Here is a 10,951-nt window from a genome sequence, read left to right on the forward strand (position 1 = left end):
GGTGCAGAGCACACAGCAGGACGGACATAGAGAATGAGGCATGCTTTTCTCCCAACAGAAAAATTCTCACAATCGGCTGAAGATCCTTCTAGTAGTCACACGGGTCTAAAGATTCGGGTGAGCAACAGTGGATCAGGTTCTGCCTTTGAGGAATACAGCCGTAGTGAGGACTCTTGGAGTAAGTTTAAATCAAAGCGTCCAAACAGTGTCAGCAGTGAGGACTTCCATGAAGAAAGCAGTAGTGAAATGAGTAGTTCTGGCAGCAATTTCGGTCTCAGAATGAGAGGATCTCAAGGAGAAGAAGGAAGAATGGGTTCCTTTAAGACCAAAGTCAAGACCCGGATGAGCGGCAAATAATATGTTCCCTGGCCCACCGGAAACTAGAGTCAATATGCAGGTACGTGTGTCACCAGGTGAGGATTTAGAAGCTACGCATGCTTACTCCCTGGGCCATTGTGGGATTGTGCACACCACCTGGCAGAGCAAAGATACCTGAGCTATGGCTGTCCTGAGTTCCTAGCTTCAGTGTATATCATCCACATTGTTCTACACAGTCAAGCAAGTGATAAAATCAAGCATGCACCACCTGGGCAAAGCATATGTGCGAGCTTAGAACAGAATCTTGTCCTTTCTTGTGTTACGCTTGGTGAAAGCTCATGTCATGTTTATTGTAGTACAAAATCTCGCGGTCAGTACCATCTCCTCATGTCCACACAGCCCCGGTAGAAGCAATGATCTCTTCCCAAGGCCGTAGCTCCAAGAATTACCCTTCTCTTATACCTCAAGAAAAGAAAGAGACATGTTTCTGCTTGGGACACACCAGAGATGAAGTATAGGGGTGGCCTACAGTAAAGGGAGCCATAGACCCATGAGACCTCCACCAAGTAATCCCTCTACTCTCCCCTGTCCTCCCTCACAGGTTGTCCTCATTCCCTGGGCGTCACTGAACTGAGAGAAGTCTATGATGTCTTCAGGATCCAGGCTCCCGTGGGGCCTAGAAACAACCCGTGCTTCTCATTTCCTCCTCATGCTTGTTCTCCTTAAGATTCCTAAACCTGACACTATTCAAATTCAGTCTTTTCAATAAAAAAAAGATCCTATTTTGCATCATTATCTCCTGAAATCTCTTGCTTCTGCAGCACAGCGTCTGGATGGGATTCCTGAAATCACCAGTTCTGCCATTAAATGGAGTGCCCTTCTTGTGCTCCTAGGGTGAATTGTATTCAGAGACACATTTCCTAGACTCTGGCTAGAAGCATCATTTCATAGAAGGCACTGTAATTCTGCCGATCACTGTGTGGACCACTAATCCTAAGCCCTGTTTGACCCTCTTCTTAGTGGGGCTTCAAACGGTTAACGCTAGAGAAGACATGTTCCTACAGAACATGGCAAATCCCTCATCTACCAATGCCTCCAGCTCCACCAGACCACAGTAGCCCATCTTAATATAGAGTCCTTTTACGTACAATTTCTGTAAGTACAGTACATCAAGTACTTACGTATTGAGTCAGTGCTAGACAATGTCATCTGGGAAGAAACACACCCGAGGACCAGCTATGGTGGGACAGAGGGATGTCTTTAAAGCACAAGACATGATGCCCATATGGCTCTCTATGAGTTTTTAAGGGACCCTCCTTGCCGCTGTTTCTGCCACCAGAACGAGGAGCAATGTGAGGAGGAAGAAGCTGGTGGGACTCATCTTGCCAGGAAGGATCTCGACTGAGAGTGGAGCTGAGGCTCTCCTTTATGTATTTCCTTGACCAGCCTTGGCTGCTGGTTTGAAGGCAAACGACCTTTCTTATCAGTAAATGTCAGCTTCCTTCTCTCTGCTCAGTAGGTGTCTTGGTACTGTTCCCTGAGCCTCTTCAAGGACACAACATGAGAGGATTTTTAGAAATCTTCTTTTTTACCTTGAGGACATCCAACAGTGACCTCTCTACTTCCTGAACCTATCTCAGTTCAGAGTGGGGAAGAGACTTCAGGTTGCAGAAGTCTTCAGGGCTTGATCATGTCTTCATTCTCTAGCACAGTGTCTCTTCCAAGACAGCATTGCTAAAATCAGTCCCAGACGCAGCCCTGAGCTTGTGTTCTCAGAACAGTCCTCATGCACAGAGCTTCTGCTTGAAAAGGGATGGACACAAGGGTGGAAGGACCCAGGGAGAGATGGCTCTAAGAAGTACCAAAGATAAGAAGTTTGAACAGCCCCTAGAGGACCTCGCTGACAGAGCTTTTATCTAACACTAGTGGGGCCTTTACTTTAGTCCTGAACAGTGCAGAATGGACTCAGAAAAAATAAATGATGCCAGGGTTCTGCCCCAACAGGGTTCAGTACTGAGGTGGGATGAAGGCCAAAGGCTGAGGATCTCTGTTCTTTAATTCTCTCTTACTGTACTGGGGAGCCAGAAGCTGATGGCTTCTGGCGATTTCTCTCTCTCTCTCTCTCTGTCTCTCTCTGCTTCTCTCTCTTTCTGTCTCTCTCTGTCTGTCTCTGTCTCCCTCTGTGTGTCTTTATCTCTATTTCTGTCTCTCTCTGTCTCTGTCTCTGTCTCTCTTTCTTTCTTTCACCTTCGCTATCCAGAGACCAAAGCTGATGGCTTCTGGTTATTAACTTCTGCTGATATCAGCAGGTAATTAAGAAAATAAACTTAGGGACTGGTGAGATGGCTCAGTGGGTAAGAGCACCAACTGCTCTTCCGAAGGTCCTGAGTTCAAATCCCAGCAACCACATGGTGGCTCACAACCACCCGTAATGAGATCTGATGCCCTCTTCTGGTGCATCTGAAGACAGTTACAGTGTACTTATTTATAATAATAAATAAATCTTTAAAAAAAAAAGAAAGAAAGAAAGGAAGGAAGGAAGAAAGAAAGAAAAGAAACTTAGTTACTTGGACTCCTTTCCCTTTGACTCATGAGCCAGGGAAAAGGCTCCATTAAAGTTCGTCTTCATGTTGATCCACAGGAAATTTGCCCAATAGGGTGGATTATCACCCAGGAAGTAGTTACACCAGGCTATGGGCAATGAGGGCCTCCCAGTGTCCACTCACACCAAGCCACATAAATGAGGAATGTGGCAATGACAAACATGAGAAAGCACATCAGTAGCAAGGAACAATCCTGGAACAAAGTTCCTGGAACTGTGCCTCACCAGAGCGCACTCATTGCAGTTGAGCAAGATGGTGGGCCATCTCCAGGGAGCTCACTTCCCAACTGCAGCTTTTCTTGCATGGTATCTGCAAAAAAAAAAAAAATAGATAAAAAGAAAAATAAGAGATACATCAACATTGAATGCAGACCTTAAGTTTATAATCCTAATTAGAGACATGTGGCCAATGCTCTTCAACATTTGATGTTGGCTCAACCCAGAAACTGTCGCTTTATTACATGTTCAGTGAATTCTACTAACCTTCACATGAACAGATCAGGAAGTTTTTCTGTGTTTTTAGCTGGAGGATGGACAGCAACACTTTTCTCAAATGTATGCATGTGTAGTGGAGGGAGAGGAAAAGATCTGCTCCCTGGAGTATGAGGAGAGAGGTAGAGATGTTTGCACAGGAGAAGGGACTCTGCTGTTGTGAATGACCATAGGAATGAGTATTGGGAATGCAAGAAAGAATGCTGACTGATTCCTTCACAGGTTCTCATCATGACATCTACTTGTAGAAGAGAGAGAGAGAGAGAGAGAGAGAGAGAGAGAGAGAGAGAAACAGAGAGAGAGCACGCTCTTTTACCTTACAATCTACAATGAAGGATATGAGAACAGAACCTCTAGTAGACACCTAGAAGCAAAAACTGAAGCAGAGGCCATGGAGGAGCACTGCTTATTGGCTTGCTCCCTTGACTTGTTCAGTCTGCTTTTTTTGTTGTTGTTGTTAGTTTTTTTTCCATGTAACATCATGATTATTTAAATGTACTTAAAGATAGGTAAAAAGTAGGGAGCAGGCTACATTCCCAACAATAACATGTGCATAAATAAAATATCTCTTTATATTTCTCCTGTAATGTTGGTTTCTATAGACTGTATGTTTTTATTCACTACATTTTACTTCCCTTATAAATTATTTTTATTATTTTGAGATCATTTGATTTTCTCTTCCCCTTTCTCCCTCTGATCCTCCCATATATTCCTCCTTGCTGTTCTTTGAATTCACAGATTGCTTTTTCATTAATTTTTGTTACATGTATGCATATGCATGTACATATATATCCCTTAATACACAAATAGAATCTGCTCAGTCTATATAATGTTACTTGTATGTACATTTTCACGGCTGACTATGTAAAATTGGATAACTAGTTGGTGTGCTCTTTCCCAGGGAAAGATGTCTCTCGTCTCAGCATACTTAGTTGCTGGTGGTTCTTTGTATAGGCCTGTGGCTTCCTGGACCTTCCTCCTTCCAAATTAACGTCTATTGTAGTTGTCTTTGTTAAGTTTATCTTTAGGCAGCCATGCTTGTGAGACTTGATGAGTGTAGCTTCTGACATCACTAGAAGATACAGCAAAGCCCCTGACCCTCCAGTTCCTACAATCTTTCTGCCCCTCTTCCACAATGTTCCCTGAATCTTAGATGTGACCATTGTTTTTTAGATGTATCCATTGGGACTGGGCTCCACAACTCTGCATTTTGATTTGTGGTTATGGTTTTCTGTAATGGTCTCCATATATTGCAAAGAGAAGTTTCCTTGCTATGGGTTGAGGACTTCATAGTAGACATAAAAACAAATATTCAGAATGTAGTTAGAGATTACGCTAGTTTAGTAAAGTGGCAGTTGAAGGGTCTCCTCCAAGATCCATGACGTCACTAGTCCTGGGAGTTGGCCAGGTCTAGAACCAGGCATGGTTTCCTTCTATTTGAGTGGTTCTCCCAGGCCAATGAGAAAACTGTTGGTTACCACCAAGGTATGTGTGCCGCTATGCACCCTTAGTATTCTCGTGTCGTGGTGGCAGTTGTTGTGGTTCATAGGCATCATAGCTGGGTTGAACTGTTGGTTGCTTCCCTCTCTAGGAAATGTGCATGGTGCCTTTGTTACCATGAAAGCTAGTCCTCAGAGAGGAGGCATTCGGGTCAGTTCCAGTGCAGGAGAGAGAGAGAGAGAGAGAGAGAGAGAGAGAGAGAGAGAGAGAGAGAGAGAGAGAGAGAGAAACTTGTGAGTATTATAGAGATTTTTATAGAGTTAATAGCCAATAGCAGTATAATTCCTTATGACTTTTATGACTTTCAGGCTTCTTTATTTCTGTTTTATCCCCCTGTCTTCTTTTTCAATATTTCTCTCCATCCCTATTCCCAAATTAGAGGTCCCCTCTTTTTTCCCATTTCATCAAAATATTGACACCTGTATTTATTTATTTATTTATTTATTTATTTATTTATTTATTTATTGGTTTTTCAAGACAGGGTTTCTCTGTATAGCCCTGGCTGTCCTGGAGCTCACTTTGTAGACCAGGCTGGCCTTGAACTCAATAATCTACCTGCTTCTGCCTCCCAAGTGCTGGGATTAAAGGCATGTGCCACCACCACCTGGCCAACTCCTGTATTTTCTTTAAGTTTGATTTGCTGGATATAATTTTTAGGCTGTTTATATCATGAAAAGTTTTCTTTCTCCTCAATTATGGCAGATATTTTCCTGGGTATATTTGTAGGCTTATATTTTACAAAACCTACTTTAATAAGTGTACTTCAATGCTTTAACCTCCCTTCCAGCCCACCACCCACCAGAGTGAGTAGAAAGGGAAGGTGAATAGGGCAAAAGAGGAAGTGGACCTGTTTAGAAACAGTTCTTTGGGGACAATTCCAGTCTTCATTGTCAGGATGTCAGCAGTGCAGTTCATACTCATCGGCAGACTTGGCTCCAGTGCAGTTCACACTCATCGGCAGACTTGGCTCCAGTGCAGTTCACACTCATCGGCAGACTTGGCTCCAGTGCAGTTCACACTCATCGGCAGACTTGGCTCCAGTGCAGTTCACACTCATCGGCAGACTTGGCTCCAGTGCAGTTCACACTCATCGGCAGACTTGGCTCCAGTGCAGTTCACACTCATCGGCAGACTTGGCTCCAGTGCAGTTCACACTCATCGGCAGACTTGGCTCAGTCGACTTGCAAACACCATTCACCAGTCAGCCATGACAGTTTAATCCAGGAGAAACCCAAGGCTCTGCCAATCCTCCCGAGTCCAGAGAAGTATCATCAGACGTTTTTGGTGCATTTCTCTCCTCAAAGTCATGAAAAAATGATGATCAGTGAAGAAGGCATGGCAAACCAATGCCTCAGGATTAACAGCAAAGACCAACATCAGCAAAGCTCAACGAAGACCAGCAGAGTGACAATACCACACAGCCCCAAACACTGTCTGTTAGATTACATTTACACCCACTCCAAACATTACATGCTCTCTTAAGCACCTGCTCTGGCAGAACATCACATGCCCTTTTTCCAGGTAGCTTCCAGAAAACACCACGTGTCTGCTTCAGCAAAAACATCCTCCCAGGTGTCTGCTTCAGCAAAAACATCCTCTTACGAGACAGTTTCAGGGAAACATCACATGACACAACCGAGTCTCCAAAGAAACCAGACATTTCCACTTCGTATAGTAATCTAGGATGCCCATCGTAACCACTTGAGACTTGGAATGCATTGCTCCAGGATCTTCTGGCTTTCAACATTCCCATTGAGAAATCGACTGTTATTGCGGATGGGTGTTCATTTGCATGTGACTTTCGTGTTTCTCCTGCCACGTTCAATGCACTTTCTTTGTTATGTGTACCCCGTGTTTTAACTATGACGTGCTGCAGAGATTTTGTTTTCTGGTCTTGTTCGGTGTTCTCTGCTTCTTGTGTCTATAGGGATGTGACACTCATTAGCTTAGGGGAGTTTTCTTCTATGATCCTGTTGAAGTTCTCGTCTGCACCATGGACAGGACTCTTCTCCCTCATCTATGCCTATTATTGGAAGTTTTGTTGTTTTTTTTTTAAGATGTCCCACTTTTCCTGTATGTCCTTTACCTGTTCATTAGTTTGTTTTATTCCTATTTCTTGCTTCTTTGGTCTAGATCTTCTTCTTTGTCTCTGAGTGCTGATATTCTATTTTCTGCTTGATTCCTTCTCCCTGGTAAGGCTTTTCTTTGAGTTTCCTAGTTGAATTATTTGACTTCTTAATCCCATCCTTGTTATGGCTTGATTCCTTTTCTATGTGGATTGAATTCTGAGCAGAAGCCTGGTAGTTGGCTGTGGCACAGGCAGGGGTGGGCAGACAAAGCAGTGGCACTGGATGTGAGACCCCATCTAGAATTACTGGGTTGGAAAGAAGGCATAGAAGAGGAGGTTCAGGGAGACTCACCAGGATCCATCCTGGAGAGGGAGAGGGATGTGGAAAGTCTGGCTGGGTGGCTCATGCTTTATTTCTTAATTTACTGGATTTTTTCCTCATTGTATTAGTCAGGATTCTCTAGAGTCACAGAACTTATGGAATGTCTCTCTATATTAAGGGAATTTATTGTAATGACTTACAGCCTATGGTCCAACTAACCCAGCAATGGGCAGCTGTGAATGAGAAGTCCAGAAATCTAGCAGTTGCTCAGTCTCGTGAGGCTAGTTGTTTCAGCTGGTTTTCTATAAGCTGGAATCTTAACGAAGTGGGTTCCAACAGATATGCTGGCAAGTAAGTGCAAGCAGGTGAAGAAGAGTGAGCCTTCTTCTATCGTCCTTATGAAGGTCTCCAGCAGATGTGTGTGACTCAGATTAAAGGTGTCTACCACCACACCTGATTTGGAATTTGCTTTGTCTCAGGTTGACCTTGAACTCAGAGATCTGCTTGCCTCAGTCTCCTAGGATTAAAGTCATGTACTATCTTGCCTGGGCCTAAGCTTTTCAAGGCCACTGTGCCCCCAAGATCTCCATGTCAAGCCTTGGGATCTGGATCACAGGTGTGCTTTCCATTTCTGGATTGCAGTTCATTCCAGATGGAGTCAGGTTGACAACTAGGACTAGCCACCACACCCGTGCTGATCTCCTTGAAGAGTTTGGAGAAATCTCCCTAATGTACTCACTTTAAAACCTACCTTATAGCTGGGCAGTGGTGTCACACAACTTTAATGCCAGCACTCAGGAGTCAGAAGCAGTTGGATCTCTGAGTTTGAGGCCAGCTTCATCTACAAAATGAGTTACAGGACAGCTAGGGTTGCACAAAGAAAGCTATTTGAAAAAAAACAAATCATGAACAGAAATGGAAATGAGAAGGGGCCAAGGTGCTGCAGGCTGGCCGATCTGGGCCTCCCTCAACCCGCGGGAGAAACAGGGTCCTAGTCAGGTCGATGAGGCGTAGGCAAAGAAATGATGGCAGAGATGACACATGAAGTACAGGATCTGAATGTATTTCTTAAAAATGGCATCAGACTTTTACAGTCATTGTAAAACAGAGATGGTAACTCTGGCAGCTAAAACATACTGGGTCTAAAGCAGCAGCTATCTCCTCCGGACTGTTGCTGCATCCCCCAGGGCCCAAGCGCTCTGGGCCCGGGGGACTGCAGACTGCATGAGTCTGAGTCCTAATCCATCTAAGTTCTGGTTCTAGTCAGAGAGCCAGTCCGAGTCCAGCGTGAGTTCCCAAGTGGGAGTCCTAGTGCTAGTCCTAGTACTAGTCCTGCACAAAGTGAAAAGCTTATATGGTGTATAGAAAGCAGGGCAAATGACAAGAGTCACGTAGGCAGGTAATAGTCACATCAAGGTCAGTGATCTTACTGACCAAGATCACTATCCAGTTGTGAAGCGGGTGGAAGAGCAATGGTGCCCTCCCCGCTGGGGCTAATTTGGTATTCCTCTGCTAATTCCCTGGTACTGCTGGAGGCAAGGACCAGGAAGTTCCTATTTAACAGTTCCTGCTAATGCCCTTAAGTGAGGGAAGCCCTTAGATTACTCTCTAGTATGGAAAACAGTTCTTTCTTCTGTGGGACTGCCCTAAAGAATGTGCTTGACCTCTGTTGCTAGCTCTGAGGAAAACCTGTATAGCAAGGTAGATTCCTTGAGAGAAATTCCAAGCTAAGGACAGCTTGGTATTAAACTAGGATAGGTTGGAAACGTTGTGCTGGCCAGGGAACAATGCCCAATCTTAGCCATTTACGAATCATTTCTTGGGGTACCTCTATGCCTAAATATGAGGGCGTGTTGACAATTGGAAAGACTAATCTGGAACACGTCTGAGTTAGGAGATGCCAGCGACTGTCTGAATACCCAGGAGGCACAAGCTCCCTTTTGGAGCCATAACACCTCTAATCCTAATCAGGCTTTTACCCCCGATATTTTGGATTTGACTGGAGTAGACGAGTGGGTGTGGCACCAAGGTAGAAGGATTAGGGGTGATCTTGTACTAATATGATATACTAATATACTGTGTATGAAGTATGCATGATAATGAGACCCATCAAGACAGATAGTAGAAAGTGTTTATGAGGGTTTGGATGCGACAGTAAGGTGTGTTAAGTCCTTGGATAGTGTTGGGTTCTAATAATGAAATATCTGTTGATGAACAATGGCATGTGAATCTGCTTAACAACACTAGGTTGGAAAGTAAAAACTGATTACTATGGTAAAATTTGTCCCACACATACTACAAAGGAAAAAAGGAAGGAAGGGAGGAAGGGAGGAAGGTGAGGAAGGAAAGAAGGAAGGGAGGAAATGAAACTATACTCAGATATCTCTAGTGAACTTAGATTTAAATATTACAAAAAAAAAAAAACTTGTGTATCAAATTCAAGAACACATCAAAAAAAAAATGTTATCCACCATGACCAAGTGGCTTACTTCTAGAGATCCAGGGAAAGCTCAATATGTATAAATCAATAGAGCACATAAATAGACGAAAGGCTAGAAAGCCCCTGACCATGTCATTAGATGCAGAATATGGGGAAGACACAACTACAAAGAAAGCCCGCTGTTGGTGATTCCGGAGCGATGAACAGTAGACCCAAGAGATAGAAATCATGGGTGTCTGCATCACACTTGAAGTCAGTAGAGAACACATGAATGCACAGGAGAGGAATGGTGTGTGTTAACACTTCACCTACAGAGAGAGTGTGTGGCAGGAGTAATGTGAGACTATTCAAGACCCCATTCCAATCTGGATTGGTTAATCCATCTGAAACCAACCCCAGACCCTTTACAGTGTGCATAGCACTAAAGTCCTCTTTCCCTAGGAATCGTCTTCCTGAGTGAAGTCTGTAAGACTTTCAAGATATAGGCTCCCACATCTTTGTTCCATGAGCAACGACTCCTATTCACAATCGCTTTCCTTGGAGTTTCTAAGCTTCCTCATACACTTGGTCTCCAATAAAGAAATATCTTCCTGCACGAGCTTCTCTGATCTATAATTTCCCTCTATGCTGGTCCAGTATCCAAGGAAGATTCCAGAACAAGCCAGTCCTCCAGAAACATAAACCAGCAAAGAGAAATAAAAATAACTGGCCTAGGGATAAAAGTTTGTATTCAGGCTAGCGAGATGGCTCAGCAGGTAAGAGCACTGACTGTTCTTCCAAAGGTCCTGAGTTTAGATCCCAGCAACCACATGGTGGCTCACAACCACCCCACCCGTAATGAGATCTGACGCCCTCTTCTGTTGTGTCTGAAGACAGCTACAGTGTATTATGCCCGAACGAGCAGGACTGGAGTGAGCGGGGCCGTTCTGAGTTCAGTTCCCAGCAACCACATGATGGTTCATGGCCATCTGTACAGCTACAGTGTACTCATACACATAAAAAAATAAAATAAATAAATCTTTTTAAAAAATTATATTCTAGCTCAATCCACCACAGAAATATGTCTATCTTCAATTTAACCTTTTTTTAAAGCCAAGATTAAGTCCTACATGGAAATGCAAATATAATAATAATGAACCTGAGTCGGGCAGTGGTGGCGCACACCTTTAATCCCAGCACTTGGGAGGCAGAGGCAGGCAGATTTCTGAG

General features: G+C 43.8%; 1 protein-coding gene across 1 annotated transcript in view; it reads left to right on the forward strand.

The window, feature by feature from the left end:
• Positions 1 to 1,099, forward strand: part of LOC116091830 (seminal vesicle secretory protein 5-like) — a 3,796-nt gene extending 2,697 nt beyond the window's left edge. The window contains exons 2-3 of the mRNA XM_031373281.1: positions 59 to 397; positions 920 to 1,099. Coding sequence (XP_031229141.1) covers positions 59 to 357 — 299 coding nt within the window. The 3' untranslated portion in view covers positions 358 to 397; positions 920 to 1,099. The remainder of the gene's footprint in view (positions 1 to 58; positions 398 to 919) is intronic.
• The last annotated feature ends 9,852 nt before the right edge of the window (positions 1,100 to 10,951 follow it).

Source organism: Mastomys coucha, unplaced genomic scaffold (genome assembly GCF_008632895.1).
Source record: "Mastomys coucha isolate ucsf_1 unplaced genomic scaffold, UCSF_Mcou_1 pScaffold15, whole genome shotgun sequence".
Classification (NCBI taxonomy): Eukaryota; Metazoa; Chordata; class Mammalia; order Rodentia; family Muridae; genus Mastomys; species Mastomys coucha.